Here is a 22,178-nt window from a genome sequence, read left to right as displayed (position 1 = left end):
AAATTATGCAGGTAAAAGAGGTAGAGGTATGTTCTAGCCAGATGGAACAGCTTAAAAGTTTACCTGAAGGCAAAGTTGGAAGAACTGATTGTAGAATTGGTAAGTGGTGCAGATAAGAATGGAGAAGGAACACAAGATAGATTTCAAAGGGACTGGTAGGCCATGTTAAAGATCTTGGACTCTATTCTGAGAATAAAGGGAACTCTTTCAATGGTTCTAAGCCAAAGTGACCCAAATATTTTTGTGTAAATGAGTGTTTGACTATTGTGATGAGATTGGGCTGAAAGAGGAGTATGAGTGGAGGCAGTAGGCAGTAAGTTCTCTTTAGAAGCCATTGGAATAAGCCAGATGAACGATGATGGTGATGTTAACAGGGAAGTGACCATGGCTAGAACTGTTTATATTTTGAGAGTTATCATAAAAGAGGAGGACTATCAGAACTTGGTGAGAGATGGAGTAAGGACAGATTAGATGTGATAGGAAAGGGAGTGGGAGTGGTTGTTCTTCACCAGCTGACTAGAAGGTGATACAAGACACTGAGACTAAAATACACAAGAAAGAGTAGGTGGTGGTTGTTGCTCAATCACTCAGTCATGTCTGACTCTTTATGACCCCATGAACTGCAGCACACCAGGCTTCCCTGTCCTTCACTATCTCCTGGAGTTTGCTCAAACTTATGTCCATTGGGTCGATGATGCCATCCAACCATCTCATCATCTTCCTCTCCCTACTCCTCCAGCCCTCAATCTTTCCCACCATCAGAGTCTTTTCCAATGAATCACTTCTTCACATCAGGTGGCCAAAGTATTGGAGCTTCAGCATCAGTCCTTCCAGTGAATATTCAGGACCTTTAGGATTAACTGGTTTGATCTCCTTGCCATCCAAGGGACGCTCAAGAGTCTTCTCCAGCACCACAATACAAAAGCATCAATTCTTCGGTGCTCAGCCTTCTGTGTGACCCAACTCTCATGTCTGTACATGACTACTGGATACACTGTAGCTTTGACTAGATGGACCTTTGTCAGCAAAGTGATGTCTCAGCTTTTCAATATGCTGTCTAGGTTTGTCATAGCTTTTCTTCCAGGGAGCAAGTGTCTTTTCATTTCATGGCTTCAGTCACCATCCACAGCGATTTTGGAGCACAAGAAAATAAAGTCTGTCAGTGTTTCCATTTTTTCCTCATATGTTTGCCATGAAGTGATGGGACCAGATGCTGTGATCTTAGTTTTTCGAATATTGAAGTTTAAGCCAGCTTTTTCACTCTCTCACCTATGTCAGGGAGCAAAGCCAAATAATTCCATTTTGGATATGCTGAGTTTGATGTGCCCAGGAGAGGGAGATGCATGATTGAGATTACAGTACCAGGGACTTATCAATATATTAATCAGATAATCTTTACCTAGTGATAATGAAAGGAGAGAGTTCTGTGGATTCCTATGGGTAACAGAGAATTTGATTCTCCTAAAATGTTCCTGAAACTCCAGTACTTTGGCCACCTCATGCGAAGAGTTGACTCATTGGAAAAGACTCTGATGCTGGGAGGGATTGGGGGCAGGAGGAGAAGGGGATGACAGAGGATGAGATGGCTGGCTGGCATCACCGACTCGATGGACGTGAGTCTGAGTGAACTCCGGGAGTTGGTGATGGACAGGGAGGCCTGGCGTGCTGCGATTCATGGGGTCGCAAAGAGTCGGACATGACTGAGCGACTGAACTGAACTGAACTGAACTGAAAATGTTTCCAAATGTTTGAGTTTATTTTGCCTTTGTTTACTTTTTTCTAGAGAAAAAAATGATGCAGATCTGCTTTAAAGTGCCTATAACTTAAAAGTAGTTAAGGACTACAGAGGAAATTGAAGGGACAACCTGGATAAGAGTGCCCAAGGAGAGTCACATAGGCTGACTGTGCTGGTACAGAACCCAAAGAATAGCGCATACAGAGAACAACAGAAGAGGGTTCTGAAAATGACCGTGAGAATCCAGTGGAGAGAGTGTGTCAGGGAAAAGAGAGTGGTCCCACAAAGTCAAATCCTCATAAGAGGTTAGATAAGGCAAGGAAAAATATACAGTGGATTTTCACCATAGAGGTTATGGGTGATCTTGGCAAGAGAGGCTCTGGTTAGTTGGAAACAGTTATTGAGTGGGAGAAGAGGAAAATGAGATGGCAAGTGTAGAAAACTCAAGAGAAAAGAGAGTGTTAAAGTCATAGCTAGAAAAGGCTAGAATACAAGGTGGATGTTTTTCTTCCTTAAGATGGGAGAGATGCAATGAATAAAAATTCTAAAAGCAGAAAGAGCCTTAAATAAAAACCAACCAAAGCAAACACACAGAAACATTTAAGGGAATCAGAAGCTTAAAGATCCGGTGTCTACAGTAGGTACGCTAGATATCAGGAAAGAGTTATGAATAGGGTTAAGCCTTGAATGATTAAAAAGTTTTTGGACAGGTGAAGATGAACCATTAATTGAAAGAAATCTGGAAAAAATAAGACTAAATATTCATCTATTCTTCTTTCACTTCCTTTTGTTATTCAATAGTATTTTCTCAGCAAATATAAAGTCTTTTAGAATAGAAATTGCCTCTGACTCAGAGAGTGACTACCAGTATAAAAGTACCAGCAGCTACATGATATATAATCCAATTTACAATTACTACTTGCATTCCTGGTCTTCACACATGAAACTAGCATATTCTTTGGGGTCACATTGTTCATTTCCTCATTTGGAATTTTTAACACCAGATAAGGTGCTAAAATCAATGTAAGCTGGTGCTTCTATCACTTAGGTTTCTAACATATTCCATATTTATAAACAGAGCCATAAATAAAGGTGCTAATGGAGAAGGAGAAAGATTATTTAAAGCAACTTAGCACAAGTAACTCCCTGCCTATAGGAGATTTTTGTAAGACCTGGCTCATAATTAAATACTGTCTGTTTCACTTAACTGAATCTTTTCTCTTTTTGAAAGATTGGAAGAATGTTAATTTTAAAGATTTTACTTATGTGTTGATGATGAATCAGTTCAGTACAGTTCAGTCGCTCAGTCGTGTCTGACTCTTTGCGACCCCATGAACCACAGCACGCCAGGCCTCCCTGTCCATCACCAACTCCCAGAGTCCACCCAAACCCATGTCCATCAAGTCGATGATGCCATCTAACCATCTCATCCTCTGTTGTCCCCTGATGCTGAATAGCTATCGTTTAAATAGTAGCCTTTCAGCTTATTATAATATATGTATAATACATACTATATATATTATAACTATACAGAGGGCAGAGTGTAGTTACAGGTACTACAAATTGTAGTAGATCCCGAGGAAGCCAAGGCTAGGTCTTACCCAGGGAGGTTTCAGTGGGTGGCCATTGATTTAGGAGCTATACCTTTTAGTTAGAGGGGAGCTCGACAGCTCTCAGTAATAATCTTAGCTATTCCTTTGCTTCCTTGCCATAAATATGGATCAGTATTCCAAACAGACCATCAGTGCACAAGAAAGAAGGTTAGATATTGCTGTACAGACATCATGGCTTCCCAGGTAGCTCAGTGGTAAAGAATCTGCCTGCCAATGCACGAGATGCAGTTGACATGGGTTTGATCCCCTGGAGGAGGAAATGGCAACCCACTCCAGTATTCTTACCTGAGAAGTCCCATGGAAAGAGGAGCCTGTTGGGCTAAAGTCCATAGGGTCCCAAAGAGTCAGACATGACTTAGCGACTGAGCACACACGTACATGCGTACGTACAGACATTGTAGAGACCAACAGCAGTTCTTAAAGTATCTTATTTTCTTGCCTAAGAAAGAGTATTGTTACTTTTCCCAATTCATGACTTCTGCCAAAAAAGAAACCAAACGTCTTTGTGAAATTTGACTTTTTATATTTTTGTCCTCATCCCTGGAAAAGGTAAGACTAGTTTAAAGATGTGTACACACACACATATTTTCAGGACCTGACCCTGACAAATCTTGGCCCTTTATTCCCCAGGTCTGTGTGTCCAAGTTCTTTCCTTTGTATGGACACTTCTCTTCGCATATACATTGTTCTGACCTCTGATCATAGACATTCTGTCATCCTGGGTTTAACTTCTCCAGAGGGTGCAGCTTGTGTTTTGTATGTTATAGTTTATAACCTGCTGCCTCAACGAATATCAAGTCTGACTTTGCAATTTTACAGTCAGAGACTTTGGATATGCGAATGTATTTTTGTGAAAATTGCATATTCCATTGTTGCCTCTCATATATCACAGTTTTATTCACGGGCACCAAAGGGAAGACCTTGGCTAATGACCTCAAACCCCTGCCACACATAGGTTTTTCTAGTGTTCTAAGCACCTTTTTTTTTTTTTCCTGAATCATTTGACCCATTTATGCAAGACCTTAGTGATTATTTTACATGAGTAGGAAATCTGAGGGCTTCCCTGGTGGCTCAGATGGTAAAGAATCTGCCTGCAATGCTGGAAACCTGGATCCTATACCTGGGTTAGGAAGATCCGCCGAAGGAGGACATGGCAACCCACTCCAGTATTCTTGCCTGAAGAATCCCCATGAACAGAGGAGCCTAGTGGGCTACAGTCCATGGGGTCCCAAAGAGTTGGACATGACTGAGCGACTAAGCACAGCACACAGGAAAGCTGAGGATTACTCAGGTTGGGTAGAGGCCTTGGTGGAAAAAATCTTGGCCTGAGAATGCCATTTTATAGCCCCAAATGAAAATATCTGATTGTAAGCTATTGGGATTTATAAAATATATCTGAATAGTAAATTGTATCAGTGCTTATATTTCTTTTTAAACAAAGAAGAATTGTCCTTCTGGTTTAAGGAAAAACAGAAGATGACATTGTTCTTCAAACCCAGATGTGTTGTTGTAGATTTGATAATAGCACAGAAAAGCCTCTCATTAGTGGCAAAATTTTTCATATCTTTTGGGAAACCCTTGATTTCTGAGTACAGTTGTCTTAGGGGAGCCTCAGACCCCACTGAACTGACTGGTATTAGGATTCCACAAAGCGTGGTATGAGGTCAGGCTGTATCATAACCCCACATCCACCCTCAAAGACACTTGTTAAAAAGATTCTGAGGGTGGGGCCTACAAATCTACATTTTAGCAAGTCTTTAGGTAGCACTCAAGCACTGCCGACTGTGAGAACCACAACTCTAGGAGATAGTTGGGTAAAGCCTCAGTGATCTCCAAGATCAGTTTGACTTAATGAACTCTTGTCTTCCCTCTGCCTAGGTGCAAATGCAATCTCCATGCCACTGTGTGCGTGTATGACAACAGCAAACTGACCTGTGAATGTGAGCACAACACTACAGGTCCAGACTGTGGGAAATGCAAGAAGAATTATCAGGGCCGACCTTGGAGTCCAGGCTCGTATCTCCCCATCCCCAAAGGCACTGCAAATACCTGTGAGTAACTTTTGCTTGGTAACACCGTATTCTCTGCACGAAGAGCTGAGAGTTCCTCTCGATTTCACTTGCAATTGTGCTTGCACTCCTTTTCTGGTAATCTCATTCCTCTTCAAAATGCAGCCGAAACTTTACTCCCTATTTTGCCACTTGTAAGCACATTTCAGCACTTGGATCATCTGTTAAACTCAGTCTTCCAACATTGACATCAGTGTGTTTGGAAATGATGTAAAACCACAGAAGAAATTTTGTCTAAATGGATGAAACAGGAGCTTTTTTTTCCTTCCCCAAATTAATTTCTAAATTATTAGTTATTTCTAAAATAACAAAGCCATTCAAAAATCTGAACTCTGGCTTAATTTTAACCATAGAAATTCTCTACATGTTTATAATCCCATTTCCCATACTGGGCAACCTAAGAGATGCTTTGTCTAAAAGATGCTTCCTTCTCTATATTTAGCTACAGCCTAACTTAGTCCAGTGAAATGGTTGGCTTTTTCCAAATTCCAACAGTTGAGGTCATGCCTGGCATGTGTCCTCTTAGGAGAGGCCACCTTTTGATAAAGACCATGACTCTAGAGCTGCAGGGACCACAATAAGAAAAAGAATGTGTGTGTGCATGTGAAAAGAGCACAGGCATTATCTGTGTGCACAGGAACTGTGAGAGATGCCGCGTTCCCATTCATGTGGGCGCCCCTCTGAAATCCATGAACCTCCCGAGGAAGACATGTCCTGACACACTCAAGGAGAGAAGTGATTACTTCCAGAATGAACTGCCCAATCCCATCCATGGACCAATTAGCCACTCACAAAAGCCCAAGGTTTGACCTCTTTTAAAAGTAGAGAAGGGTGAGGTTGAGAATTACACCCATTCAAGTATGAAGTAACAGAAGCAGCAGAACAGTGAGCAGAGGGAGAATAAGTTGAAAAGCCACCAGCTCTGTCTAAGGCTGCCAATGTTACCAGGCACTTCAAAGCAGCTCCTGTGAGAAACCAAAACCTAAAAACTAATATCATAGGAACCAGGACCTTATCAAGTTAAGTATAAGAGTAATGGACCCAGTAACAAGCCATAAAGAATGGGGGCATAAAATTATGATAAAATTTTTATGAAGCAGGGAAGAAAATCCTTCAAAGGTTAAAAAAGCACCTCTTTGTTGAGGGTATTCAGTTTCTTTCTGCGTTAAAGAAAAAAAATGACAGTCTAGCTCCTAAAATTAATATATGAAGCTCTGTTGAGAAGAAATGTTGAATTTTTTTTTCAAGGTGGCTTTATTAATAGAAACTCTGTGGGGGTTTCCTCAATTGCTGAGAGCCATCAGCTCAGTTCAGTTCAGTCGCTCAGTCACAGACTCTTTGAGACCCCATGGACTGCAGCATGTCAGGCTCCCCTGTCCATCACCAACTCCTGGAGCTTACTCAAACTCATGCCCATAGAGTTGGTGATGCCATCCAACCATTTCATCCTCTATCATCCCCTTCTCCTCCCGCCTTCAACCTTTCCCGGCATCAGGGTCTTTTCCAGTGAGTGACTCTTCACATCAAAAATATTGGAGCTTCAGCTTGAGCAATGGTTCTTCCAATGAATATTCAAGGTTGATTTCCTTTAGGATTGACTAGTTTGATCTCCTTGCTGTCTAAAAGACTTTCAAGAGTCTTCTCCAGCACCACAGTTTGAAATTCTTTGGCAATTGTTTGGCACTCTACCTTCTTTACAGTCCAACTCTCACATCCATATGTGACTACTGGAAAAACCATAGCTTTGACTAAATAGACTTTGTTGGCAAAGTGATGTCTTTGCTTTTTAATACCCTGTCTTCTTTAGTGGGACAGAAAGGAAGAGAACAATGTTCAAAACACTTGCTAGCATTCTGGCTCATCCTCAGGGATGAGCAACTTGTCAAGGCTTCTAGAAAGGCAGCTGGGACACACTGCTGTTGAAGGCACTGGCTTCTATTCTAACACAGCCCTGTTTTTTCCTACCCATAACTGTGTTACAAAGTCTTGCTTATTTCAAGATATTTCACTGGAAATACCTTCTGTGCCAGCTAAACTTTTTCAGTGTAATGAATTTCTTGTTATAGTCTCCATGGAAATGACTTATATACCCCTAATATTATGCATATTGCAGACCACGAGTTCACCCAGGTCAAAGTGCAACCTCTTTCAGTTTGCCTTGTGGATTCTATTGTCTATCCATCCCTTAGCTTTTACTGACCTTCTCTAGACTTTTCCCCATCTCTGTTAAAATAGGAAGGTGACAGATGGGCACAATGGCCAAGGAGGTTCAATTCAGTTTTTCAACTCTCAATATAGAGGAAGCTAGCTTAAAGATTTTAAAATAATCTGCAATGGTCCAGTCTTGCAATGAAAAGAACCACTTTAAACAAAATCTCTGCCACATCAGACTGCTAGCAAATGTCCAAGGGTCAAAGTAAGCAACTTAGTGGTTTAGTACACGGGTTCCAGGATCAAATACTAGTTTGTCCATTCACTAGGTTGAAAAAGTAACCTTGAAAAAGGTTACTTGGTTTCCCATCTGTAATGTGAGGATAATAATAGTTTTTACCTCATAGGAATTTTGAGAGAAGTGAATAAGCTAATGCATATGATGCGGTTGGCATAACACCTGTCACAAAATAAGTGTTCAAAAATAATTTATTTTTAAGATTTTCTTCATAAGGCAGACTTGTCAATTATTTTACAATTTTAATTGTTGTAAAACATATTTCTTAACATCAATATTAAGTGTGTCCTAATTTCCAACCACTTTTTCTTTTTAAGTCTTAAAACACTATATTAGCCTCAGAGTCCTTTATTGTCCAGGTTAACATCATCCACTCCATTTCTCATATGATAAGATTTTCAAGTCTTGTACCTGGAAGTCCTGTTTTTTTAGTGTGGAAGTTTAAGCCAAACACAGGACTTCTAGCACTGTGTTAGGATTTTCATGTCATATTGGCGTTTTTTTGCACACATGCATACATGCACACACTCACCACGTGCATGCACTTACACACATACATGACTGTAGCTGGTACAAACCAGTCCTCAAGAGGAACACTTAGGATCAGCTGTATTTTAATACAAGAATACAGAACCTAAGTAAAATGGAATGGTTACAGTCTCTGATTCCTCAACACCAACTCTTCAGTAACCTAGAAATAACACTCATATTGGATAATCTCTGGATTTAGCAGAATCTCAAGCAGCCAGGATTATTTTTGAACAGGAAGATCAGTACCTGCCCACTCTTAGCATAAAAACTAGGAGAGCTTCTTCGCATCAGGAAATTTTAAGATCTCCCTGCAAAGACTCTCAGCCTATCACTCAGAAGATCCTTTAACTGAGACCTTGCTGGAATCCTAGGCTTGGAAGTCCTAAATTCTGGAGCAACGCCAAGGTCATTTTTATATGGAGCTTATAGAGCCAGGAGAGAAGAATATAGAGCTCCAGCCCTCTAAAATACTACCATCCAATCATTTTCCATTATTATAGACTCAGCAGAGGCAGAAGTAATGACTCTTATGATAATATTTCTATTCATTGTGCTTTTAGAAGACTCAGTAGGTTTTCTTAGTTCTTTAAAGCCATATGTACATATTATGTGTATCAATATATTTCATATTTTTCTACAAAGCTTATGTTTTATCTGTAAGACATCTTTCTTTCTCCCTATTGATCTTCATTCTATTTTTAATAGAATTCTATTTTGAATGTCCTTTCAATTTCATTTGTGTCTTCCAAATAGATAGAAAATCTGTCCAACTTCATGCTTAATCATGATTATCTCGATTCTCCTTGTCCAGCTCATGAGTGGAATTCTAATCCCTACATACAGATGCTGAAAACTTAATTAACCTTTGGGAACTATTATTTCAAAAAAGATTATATTATCTATACCTCTGATTGCCAAACTGTGTCTTATGACCTTTAAAAGAATTCCATGGCTCAAAAATTTTTGAAAATTCTGTACATTTTACTGACTCTTAGATATTCACACTGTGTGTGTGTGTGTGTGTGTGTGTGTGCGCGTGTGTGTATGTGTATGCTTAGTTACTCAGTCATGTCCTACTCTTTGCAACCCTATGGACTGTAACCCTCCAGGCTCCTCTGTCCATGGGATTCTCCAGGCAAGAATACTAGAGTGGGTTGCCATTTTCTCCTCCAGGTTATCTTCCTGACCCAGGGATCAAACCCGCATCTCATGCTTGGCAGGAGAGTTTTTTTAACCTCTGAGCCACCAGGGAAGCCCTAGGTATTCACATTATCTTATTAAAAAATTTGAGCACCCAAAATAATGTATTTTATCCTGTGTTTTCCAAACTGTATTTTTCACGGAACACTTAAAAACTTAAAAACACTTAAAAACACTTAAAAAAACACTTAAAAACACTCTTTTGGGGACTTGCTGCTGTAAATAATTTCCTCAGTTTACTGATAGAAATGTCATGGAGACAGACAGAAAGCCCAGCTAGTTCAGCTGTATTCAGTCTTTTACTTTCCTCTTACCTACACAGTCTAATATTCTTCAAAGAAAGAAAATTAAATTGGTCTGACATTGACATTATTTGTTTGTTCAGAAATCCAACCTGAATTGTTATACAATACCTAGGGCTCCTCTGAGTGATGGAAAGTAATTTGATGATAGTTCTGTTATTTTCCCTGGTATTAAATTTGCATTGACCGATTTATATTTTCCCAAGTGTACACATGTGTGTCATTATCCAGACGATTTCCTAAGTGCTTTACATGCATTAGTTCATTTCAAACTCAACAGTTTTGTAATGTAGATGCCACTATTTTCATATTCTAGATGTGGAGTCTGATCAATACTAGGGAAAAGTATCTTTTTTAACATTTAACATTTAACATTTAGCTGCTGCTACTAAGTTGTTTCAGTTGTGTCCAACTCTGTGTGACCCCATAGACGGCAGCCCACCAGGCTCCTCTGTGCACAGGACTCTCTAGGCAAGAATATTAGAGAATACTCCACATTCTCTCTCTCTAGATTCTTGATAATTTTTGGACACTTACAACTGGTCAACTATAATCAAAATTATAATAATAATTATTATAGTGGTAGCTGTATTTATTAAGCTTACCATAGCCTTTTATATTTTATAAAGTGCTTTACGTACTTTCTTGCAATAAATCTTTCCAGTGTTCCCATGGAAGGTGTAGTGTTTTTGTCCCCATTTTATAGATAAGGAAACATAGGCACATAAAGATCAATAATGTAGGTTTCCCCCGAATCCCACAGTGAATACGTGACAGAGCAAGATTTAAACTCAGGACATTCTGACTTCAGGAACCAAAATGTTAGCAATTTAAGAATAGGACCGTATTTTATTCTTGGCCTTCATAAATGTTTGTGGAATTAATTATTTGATGAATGAATAAGTAAACCTACATAGCCCTGAAATGTGCCTGTGGACGCATTGGCCTCCCATGCATCTTCCCATGTCCCCTGGCGTATGTGACCTTCACAGTTCAGCAACTGTAACACAAGGGCCTTCACTCTCCCCCAGGAAGAGATCAACTGAGATTTAGAGAAAAACCAAGAGAAAGAAGAATCACTCATTTTTCATGGGTGCTAATGACCCATCCACCTATCTAGAGACGGCATGTTGGCTAGCTGGTTGTTAGAGGCCTCCCTAAATGTCTTCCAGGCAGTTCAGTGGTAGAGAATCCACCTGCCAATGAAGGGGGTACAAGAGACACAGGGTCAATCCCTGGGTTGGAAAGATCCCCTGGAGAAGGAAATAGCAACTGACTCCAGTATTCTTGCCTGGGAAATCCCATGGACAGAGGAGTCTGGAGGGCTACAGTCCATGGGGTCCAAAGAGTCGGACACGACTGAGCAAATAAACAACTAAGTGGCATTCACAGCCTTGGTGACTTGACCACTGTTGGGCTCTGGTCACCAGACAAAATCCGATTCTGTCACCACAGTAAGAGAGCATCTGTCAGAGTGTTACTTCCACGAACCGTATGGCCAATATATAAAAACAAATACCTACTGAGTTATTCATGTACAACAACTAGTCCACAGTCCCTTATCCGATGATTATGGGACCAGAGCTGATTTGGAATTAAATTTTTTGTTTAAATTTAAAAAGTAATACAGTGTATATATACCAATACCCACAGTAGAACATCAGGTAGCCCTATTTAATCAAATATTTTAATATTTCTGCAGCAAACCTATGATTATTTTAACTCAGTGGGATAAAGGAGAAGACCACATTCATACCCCTTTCAATCAGGTTTTGTCACCAAATGAGTTCAGATCATATTATGTTGTGATCCAGGTAAACTTTGGGAAAAAAAGTTTTGTGTCTTCAGAGATTTTTTTTTTTTTGAGGATTAAAAATAAGAGGGGCTTCCCAGGTGGTAAAGAACCCACCTGCCAATGGAGGAGACGTAAGTGACACAGGTTTGATCCCTGGGTTGGGAAGATCCCCTGGAGGAGGAAATGGCAACCCACTCCAGTATTCTTGCCTGGGAAATCCCATGGACAGAGAAGCCTGGTGGGCCACAGTCCATGGGGCTGCAAAGAGTCAGACACGACTGAGCATGCACGTACACACCAGAGATAAAAGAGGGGGCCTATTTCACTTTTCACTTCCATCCATTGGAGAAGGAAATGGCAACCCACTCCAGTGTTCTTGCCTGGAGAATCCCAGGGATGGGGGAGCCTGGTGGGCTGCTGTCTATGGGGTCGCACAGAGTCGGACACGACTGAAGTGACTTAGCATAGCAAAGTAAGTTTAGCAACAGTATAGAGTGGTTATTAGAGGCCCAAGCTCTGGATCCTGGACCTCTGTATTCCAATCTCAGTCTCCTTCCCAACTGACTGTAACTTTTTGTGCTTGAATTTTTTCCCCAGTGGTAAATAAACCAGAGTATTAATATCGTAGGGTTGTTACAAAAGTTAAGCAAATTAATGCATATAAGATATTAAACTAGTGGCAGTCACGTACTAAGCACACGATGAAGTCAGCTGTTATGATCACTATAATTCCACTGAAATCTAACACATAGGCCCATCCCAGTTTAAACAGCAAATTCTCTCTTTGGAGATAGCAACTATATGGAGAGATAAATTGCATCCAAATGTCAACTTATTCATCCACAATATGAAATAAGTGATACAATATGCAGATTATTTAAGGCCTTATGATCAGTGTATTCTCTCCCCTGTAATTAAGTCTCCTTGTAAAGCCAGATAACAATCAGAAGGGTGCTTGGTAAGTAAGCATGAGATCAGGAAATTTAAATAACTGGAATGCTAATGACATCAGGCTGAAACATCCTAACACATCCGTCCTACCACAGGGTCAGCCTCCCTAATGCCAAGAGGACACTGAAGGTCTGAAAGTTTACAGGCTACTCTTCCATGTTCCTGAGACAGTGCTAGGCCAGTACTGCCACCGCATGCCTGAAGATGTTCTTTTTTGTAGGCTTTACCTTCTGACTAGCTTTTCTTCCAGGTCTCAGATATAGTGAACTAGTATCACCTCTGTCAAATCTGTCATATACACTCAGGTCCCAGAGCCCTTCAGCTGCTCTAAGATGACTTAACCATCTTTGATTGGATTGTTTATGTATTGGTTTCTACCGTATAATTCTGTGAGGGCAATCTTAGTTTCTTCACTTTCAAATTTCTGGGAGACAACTCACTGCACCCCTTATCATCAGCAGTTGGACCAGGAGGCAGGGTTGAAGGATGTTGGCAGTAGAACGTCCTTTAGAATACAAGTGAGGCTGTAGAATGTTTTCTTAGTCATCTCCTCCCTCTTTTTCAGTTGGGCTTTTTGGAATTAGAGCTCCCAGTTCCTGCAGCCTAGCTATAAGGAGATCTAGTCATTTTCTTGATAGGCCTTTGTCAAACCACCTAAGACGACAATGGTAATATTTTTTCTCAGTGTAAAGTATGCTGAATCCTTATCCTTTCTGCCTTCTTCTTGGTGAATAGCTGCTGAATCTTGCATTGATTCTCAAAAAGAGTTATGGCTTTTAAGCACTGAATTCATCCGCTTTGAAAAATCAATGTTTATTTTTGAGGACTCCATTATGTTGACTTTCTCAAGGTTAACTATGTCCCCTTTAGCCACATACTTGGTGGAAAAGTTAGTATAATTGAAAGAAGAAAGAGGAGAAGGAGAAGGGGAGGGAGAGAGGAGAAAGAAGAAGAAGGAGGAGGGGTAGAGGAGAAGAAGGAAGAAGGGAAAAAGTAGGAGGAGGAGGATGCAGGGAGCAGGAGGAGGAGGAAGGAGAAAATAACAAATTGTATAATTCCACCAGGTTCTCATGCCCCAACTGCAGTAGAATTCCGTAAAAAGAAAAATTGTAAATAAATATGGTAGTGGGGAGGACTGATTGAGGAGGGAAAGATTGCAAGTACCTACAAGCTTATCTCGGGAGATAGTGAAGGACAGAGGAGCCTGGCCTGCTGCAGTCTATAGGGTTACAAAGAGTCGGCCACAACTGAGCAGCTGAACAACAGCAAGCTTAGCACCTTCACCGTCTTTTGGTCCTTTGGCTTACTCAGTGTTTATGTGTGTCTCTGACTGAAGGAGCATTTCTATTCTGGAAGAAGCAGAAGTCCTAAGCTCATATATCACATATTGCAGAACCTTCCCTTAAAACTCATTCGTACCTGTGTTTCATTTCCTCAATATAAATTTAGCAATGTCTCAGTAGACAGGGATTAGGAATTACCCAGGCCAATGTTGACTATAAAGGGGTCAATAGGATGAAGGCTTTGATTCTATTTGTGCCTTCCGTTTCCTCTTCTGTAAAGTGAAAGGGCTGAGTAAGATTATTTCTTAGCTCCGTTTCAACTCTCCATTTTTTATCACTCTTTCTGAATTAGCTTATCTGATATCTTCCTTTTTTCCTTCCTTCCTATCTACCTATCATCTGTCTTTCCCAAATGTTTTTCAGATTATTTCAGAGATAGATTTAAGCTAATGAAGCTTAAATTACAGGGTCCCTCACTAGACTCCTTCTAAACTATAAAAACATTAATTTCATGTCTGTTGAAATTATGTATTATGTGGGTGTTAGTCATTCAGTGGTGTCTGACTCTGTGACCCCATAGACTGTAGCCCACCAGGTTCCTCTGTCCGTGGAATTCTCAAGGCAAGAATACTGGAGTGGGTTGCCATTCCCTTCTCCAGGGGATTTTCCTGACCCAGGGACTGAAGCCTGGTCTCCTGCATTGCAGGCAGATTCTTTACCATCTGAACTAGTATGATTTTATACTTTGAAATTAATATTCTCAAAGAGAGCTTCCTGATTTGTATTTGCTTTGGGCCCACAAAATCTGCATTTCCCCCTGATTGGCTTAGGAGAAAAGACAAAAATAAGTGTATACAAACATGAATATAAAAAGAAGGTGTGAGAAAAAAAATAATAGAAAGAAAATAAGCCAAACATTAAATGAATTTACCCCGTTGAGCATGAAGCTGACATCCAAGTTTCGCGGAAGGCAAAGTGGTGAGGGGCAATATCTTGTACATTGTACATTCTTGCTCTCAGAATGGAGGAAACTTCCAAAGACAGCAAAAGTATTTATGAATAGTGGACTCTGAGAAATGTCTCAGTGGAACATTTTACAGGGGAAAAGATCATCCTATGACCAAAAGTGGTATTTTCACTCTGATAGACACTTTGGAAACATGCAATAAATTTTTGTTCACATATGCACTGAGCAACTTTTCTGTGCTAGGCATCATCCTGGACAGACAGTAGAGATACAGACCTGACACTTACCTCTCAGAGGTCTCAGGCTAACACACAAACAGTCACACAGAAGGTGATAAGTTGTTGCTCACAGAAGCCTGCACAAAGAGGTATGCATCACAAAGAACGCGGGCTAATTCACATCAGGGAGATGAAGAAGGAAGGGAAGTAATAACTTCTGAGCTCAGTTTTAAAGGTAAAAATACTCTTTACACAATAGTTGTCACTTCACAAGGAACACTGAAAAGCTACCAAGACATGTCTAGACAATTTTTCTGAGCATAATCTGACTGTCATTCCTGTGGTTTACAGGCAACCATCACTGCTGTGATTAAATTGCATTCATTGATTCAGCACTTACAGATGCCAAAGAAACCCACCTTTCATGAAATGAATTGTAGCCTTCCTGTCTTAGTTTCTTAAGCACTTGAAAGATTTCTCATGACTTACTCATAGCCTTTTCAATGCAGATAACTGGTTATTAAATTCTTTAGTTGTCTGGAGAGAACCAAAAGCAAGGTATTTGAACATTACAATAAGAAACACGGGGGAAAAAACATTTGACAATATACTAATGGACATCCCTTGGTGTTCAGGTATTTTCAACTTCAAAAATCTTATTCCAGTGAGCAATTTAAAAATCTTCTCTAAGCAGTTCCCATTTTACAGCAGTGGAATAGAAAGTGACTCACCTGGCAGCACCTCAAAACTTTTTAAATCACAAAATGATAAAGAGCCGGAATTTTAAGCATCCAAATGTTAGGTAATAGAAAACATCTTCATGAGGGAAATAGGATCTCATAATGGTCTTGCTTGGAGAGGTTTGTATAGCTGCAATGAGCATTTCTCCCCAGAACTGGCATCCCCAAAGGAATAGAAACATTTCTGCATCTTTCTAAAATATTCAGCTGCAGCAAGTACTGCATCAAACAGTCTTACAAGTTTGCTCTCGATTGTGTCTGGCCAAACATCCTGAGAACTTTGCCTTGCATTATGCATGGCCCTCCACCTCCATGCAAGTTTGAAAACACTTGACAAGTCTCTTCCTGCCATCTTAACTTCCATTCTCTCTGACGGATTACAAAGGCAAAGCAGTTCCTTGCAATGGAGCCGGATTTTCAATCATGGGGAAATTTGGAGCTTCTGCAATTGCTACTAAAATTATGATGCTGCCATCGTATCTCACTCAACAGGGGATTTGCAAAGAAAGAAAAAAAAGAAAGATTCAGTACCAAGTCACTGTCAAAATGCAATAAAGATGGTGTACTGAAATGTTGGGTCAGGAATCCAGCAGTCCTTTGCAGAAATCGCATGCAGCTTGAAATTCAGTTCAGACAAAGTAAAACATGAAAATTAAAGTTTAAGTTTCCAGTTTTGGTTGATCAGTGATCAGTAATTAAGCTGAAACATCATAAGCTCTGTGCATTTAAAATCAACATACATTGAATGTATCTAATAACTGAAAATAGGATTTCATTCCTTCCAGGTTTTTTTTAAACAACATGGTAAGCTTTAATTTCTCCTTCTCCCCTCCCTACTAAGAAATAGGAAAATAGCTCTCAGTTTTAAATAATACAAAGCTAGAAATCTCTGAGTAAGGTACAGTGATTAGTTAAGATAAGCAGAGGGCAGTTGTTCAAAGATTAAATACTAAAATAGAAATTTAATGATTCCTACATTTACCACCTGTTAGCACACTTTAGTGATGTGGAGAACAAGCCTGAACAGCTCATTAACAGCTATCATTTATTGACTGTGTACCATGTGTCAGACATTTTTATGGATTATCTCATTCAATTCTCATAGCAGCCCTGTGCAGTAGATATTATTAGCCCTTCCAGATGAGGAAACAGGCCTAGAGAGGCTGGGAACTTATGTGAAATCACCCAGCTAGTTAGTTGCAAAGCATGACTCTCACTTAGTTCTTATTCCCAACTCATGCTCTCACCCATACCACTGCCTGGATTTGGTGGAAATGATATAAATCCTTGACTATTATTTATAGTGTCTATCATGGTATTGCTTGTTTGATGAACCAACTAAATCAATAATAGTAATCATAGCAAAAATTGTTGATTATTGCACATACTACCTGCTCAATGCTTTGAGCATTTCAATTATATATATTATATATATATATATTAAATATATATATATATATATATATAATCCTTGCAACAACTCTAACAGGTGGAAAACAGCCACAGAGAACATAAGCAACTTGTCCCAAAGTCACAGTCAGTGAGTATAAGAGCAAAGCCTCGATCTGAGATAGCCTGGCTCTTGTGCCCCTGATCTTGGCTAGGAGTTTTCATCTGGATACAACTAAATTCATGTCCACGTTTATAACATCTTCAGTCACATTCTGAAATGGTTCCACCACCTTAGCAGAGCTTGACAACGAAAGCAGAAGCTGAAAAATTGATGAAGCCCATGGTCAATGTGAATACAACCTAATGTATTCTTGAATTATTCTGCATTCTGCTCAATTTACTTTCTGTTACAGAGCTTAATCCACATATCTCACGAGTAAAAGAGGACTGAACATGATGGTTATATGTAGTTAATCAAATAAAACGACAAGTGCCTTTCAACTGCTAACACATGCATCTCAACATGTTTAAAGAGATAGATGGCATGATGTAGATATATTTGCACAGGCACATACATTGTATACTTGGTGCTCGGTGCCCAGAACACAAGCCTAGCTTACTGTCTGTTTTGAACCACATACAAATGTTCACTAACCTTATAGGTAAGCACAAAATGCTCGATGTCATGAATCTGTCTTGAGCCAGCTGTTAAAGATGAATGCTGATTTCCCGACTCTGATAAGTTAAAGGACTTCTAGAATAAGCGAAATGGTTTCAGTGGTTGGATATATGTTTGGGGTTTTTGTGTGTTAATTTTCTGATGATATGAATGTAATCAAGTGTTTAAGTTTCTAAGATTTTTATATGATGTTTAAGATATCCTTTACTAATAAATGACTAACAGTTTTTCTTTATTGTTTTCTTTCTCTCCAGGTATCCCCAGTATTTCCAGTATTGGTAGTAAGTAAAAACAAAAACAAAAAATCACAAACCAAGTCTAGGCTAGCTTGGCTTTGTTGTTCAGCTCCTCAGATCTATTTTCCCAGTGTCCATTTCTGATGTAAGAGAGTATTTCCTTTGTGAATTGAATTGTTGTGTTTGTTCTCTGCACAGATATGGTGAAAGCACAGATGAAATAGTTACCTGTATAGAATTCCTCCATGGATATGGCAGTGCTACAGCTTTTCTGACTATTTTTGATGAAGGCTACCTTTACAGAGGTGCAATCACTTACATAACTGTAACTCATTTAGCAAAAATATGAACAGTCCTATTTACCCATACTTAGTAACCAGCAAACAAATGGAACTCTCTCCCGAGGACTGTATATGGATTTCTCCCATAATTTGGGAAAGCAGAGAATGAATGCCAGTGAATGCTTTAGGCATATTCGTTAGCCCAAAGAAATCACTATGAAACTAGGGAGAAGGAATTTTATTAATGCATTAAACTTTAGCCTTTGTGAAGGCCTGAAAGAGGTCGGTTTGTGATCATTAGTCTTTCTGGAAAAATGAAGGAAAGAAAATAATCAATATGTCCATTGCTCTCTCCTAAAATACAATGATCCATATTTTCCTGACTACTTAGGTTCAAGTTCGGTAGAGAAGGGATATAAAAAAAATACATGCAAAATTTAGGAATGGGGCTACTAGAAATTCCTGCAAGAAATGTTTTAGTAGAGATATCAGCAATTGAAAAGAGAAGTTCAACATTCTGTTGAACATTTCTCTAGTACCTTTACAAAGACATTCTACCAGATACCATGGGAGAACCAGGCTGTAGCTCCCTCTTTACATTTAAAGCAATGACATCCCAACACCAAGCTTGAAATGCTCACTAAGGAAATGCCCCATAACTTTTCAGAGCCAAATCTCACATATTTTTAAGTATTGTTCCCTTTCTCTCTGATGGTTAAAACCTTTGAATAGCTACTGAATAAGTAATTTGAAATAAAGTACTGAGGGAGCCTAGATTATGAACTGTAAGTGAAAAGAAGCATTTTCACTAGAGTTTAACCCAGTCTTTGTCATAAATGCTGGGCCACAACAGGGTGATGGAAGGGTAAAGAACAGCAGTAGGAGTATTCCAATATACAACAACCATTTAAAAAGCAATATCCTCATAATTTGGATAAAATAACTTCTTGCCTCTTATAAATGCACAGTCAGGTCTTCCAGTTTTTAAATCAACCCAGTTTACTTAAGCTTGTGAATAGGACTACACACAGATTTATTAATCACTAGACATGTTAAATGCAATGAACATCAGCCACTTTGTAAACAGAAATAGAACTAGTGTTCACGTTCATTTAGATACCAGCCTAATGCCACAGCTTCCTCTTTGTGATCTTGTTGAAATGACATCAGTGGTACAAACTTGCAAGTGAAAGCTTCGGTTCTAATAGTCTAGTTTTTCTGCTGCCGTATCTCCTGTGGCATTTGCCTATCTTCATAAATACGCCACAACGTGCTCCTTTCAGGCCTTGACAGTTGTGTTTGTACATGCATTTTGGAGCAAAAGGAAACCAAACGGAAGCAAGCTGAGACAGATGGTGATCTGACCTGTCAAAGGTTTCAGAAATGGATGAACGGAAAGTAGTTCTTTGGCGTTGGGATGTGTTTCTGTTCCAAGTGTCAATTGTGTGTTGCATGGAATTTCTGACTGTTTTGCTCACTTGACATCTCATTCGGCCGCCTCCACCACATGCCCCATCTTTGAGCATCAGCAGATGTTGACCTTTTACACACTGAATCGGGAAATTCCAGTTTTATTTTGCTTTGTTTTATTTTGAAATCAGTGGTGACCTGAAAGGATGCTTTGTTGTGCCTTTGGAAAATGTATTAACCTTTATTCAGGAAACTAGGAAAATTTAACTCCTTAATGTCTAACCAAAACCCTCCAGCAAACAAAGTGATAGCTTATTCTGTGCTTTCGTGATGCCTCTGGCTGTTCTGCTAGGAGTGCAATGGGTGTTTCCTCAGATTTCTCAGGCAAATGGTATAAGCACTTCCAGGGGTCACCCAGCATCACATATGGCTAGCTTGCTTATTGCCTGGCTTTAAAGTGAAGAGATTTGCCATAAAACCATCAAACATGATTGTATCTTCTAGCCTGCTTCAATGGCATTTACACATTCCTTATAAGGACTTATAAGGTGTTCTCTGTGTGCAATGGTGGATTCCTTTACTCTCCAATGGGCAAGAATTCATACATAGATGACTCCCTGCCTGTTCAAGAGGGCATAGAAATAGTTTCCAAGGTACAAGCCAGAAAAGAGAGATCCACTTGGATTTTCAACTAAGTTTGGGCATTTACCAGGGCTTTTCCCTTTATCTCAAGGAAGAAATCAATGAACGTAATTCCACCAAGTATGTAGAAAGATGCCATGATAATAGATATAACACTCATGACATTCCCATCATCAAGGACAATGAATGATGTATATTGTGACATAAATTATTGATTGATGTATGTAACTGTAAGTTCACATACATTTGCTGTATACACAGTGATTAAAGATTTTGGAGGCCTGACAGTTTTCAGTATAGATTTCAAACTGTCAACACCTATATTAAGGTTCAAATGCATGGACAGAGTGGTCATCCTTTCCGATCATCTGCTAAAAATGTTTTTGAAACAGATTTCCCATTAAGGTCATTTGTACCTGCTGTTGTCTGTTAGGAAATAGATTTCCCAATCATCCCAAAGGTACTTGATTTAAAACTCAGTCATTTTGATGTGCTTTGGCTGTGGCTGAAAAATTATTGGTGATATTGTCAGCAATTAATGAGTCCCAAAATAAATCTGTAACCATTTGAGCCTATGAGCTCTGTTTTTTCTTTACTTGATGCAGTAGTAATTCATTCAAGTTTCATTTTTTCAATGTAAAATGTATCATGCGGTTATAAGTAAACATTCACAGTTTTATCCAAGTGAATGTTAGTTGATGCTGATGATCCAAATTAATATTTGTTTTGGTGTGGATGTTTTTGTTTAAGGGATAAACTAATCATTATAACATATATTATCTGATCTTTAGTCCTGAAAAGCAAGTGATTTCACAAATTACTCTGAACAGTTTATTATAAAAAATGGTAATTAGAATAACAAGAGTTGGCCTAATGTGCAAAGTAGCTTTGTGTGAGGGATTATCACCTAAAAAGCAAGTGATGGAGGTTAAAGATTAAAATGTCAGAGGTTAAAGGTAGATCATCCACTGAAAACTCATGTCAGGAAACACAACTTAAAAAAACTTGAAATTTTTTTAATAAACAAAGCCATTTCTTAGACTAGCAACAAAAGAAAAGATGTATGTTGACATTTTATGAACCCAAGCGTACATTGTTTCCTTAAATTACCTTCAAATGATTGACATCATGTTTTATAAAGTGTAAAATATTGATGGAAGCATTTGGCTGTCTCCTCCTCTTCAGCTATTCAATTTGAAATAACAATTTACTTAAGATAAATATTCCACTTTCCTGTTTCTCTTATAGTGAGCATTGCCTTCATCACAGAGTTAAAAATTCATCTCTAATTTGATTTAATTGGTAGGACCATTAAACAAGGGAAGTGGTACCTGCAGGGATCCATCAGCCTGTTGAGAAAGCTCAGAGATGCTTTCATACTTGAAAACATTTGATGCCAGTTGGAGACCTTATAAAAGTTGTTTCCCGTACAGCATCCAAATATATTTTGTTCAGTACCTATTTACTGTAGAAGCCTGGACTGTGAGGAAAATAATAAGGTTAATCATTTCCCCCCTCAAGGGTTATTAGTAATCTTGTTCATGCTATCCAGAGAGCTGCAGTGTTTGTTTGTTTTTTCCCTTTTCTTTAATACTTCTAAATCCCCCAAATAAAAGTTTCATTTGAATTGCCCTTTAGATAATTAGGTTTTATATAATGAAGAAAAAAATGATCTGACTAGAGAG

The 22,178-nt window shown here is 39.1% G+C and overlaps 1 protein-coding gene across 8 annotated transcripts in view; it reads left to right on the top strand.

Moving 5' to 3' along the window:
• NTNG1 (netrin G1) overlaps positions 1 to 22,178 on the top strand; it is a 370,195-nt gene that overhangs the window by 271,368 nt on the left and 76,649 nt on the right. For all 8 annotated transcript variants that reach the window (XM_061411010.1, XM_061411016.1, XM_061411013.1 and 5 more), the window contains exons 4-5: positions 5,227 to 5,399; positions 18,179 to 18,205. In XM_061411010.1, coding sequence (XP_061266994.1) covers positions 5,227 to 5,399; positions 18,179 to 18,205 — 200 coding nt within the window. The remainder of the gene's footprint in view (positions 1 to 5,226; positions 5,400 to 18,178; positions 18,206 to 22,178) is intronic.

This window comes from Bos javanicus, chromosome 3, assembly GCF_032452875.1.
Source record: "Bos javanicus breed banteng chromosome 3, ARS-OSU_banteng_1.0, whole genome shotgun sequence".
Lineage (NCBI taxonomy): Eukaryota > Metazoa > Chordata > Mammalia > Artiodactyla > Bovidae > Bos > Bos javanicus.
This window is presented reverse-complemented; position numbering and strand designations above follow the sequence as displayed.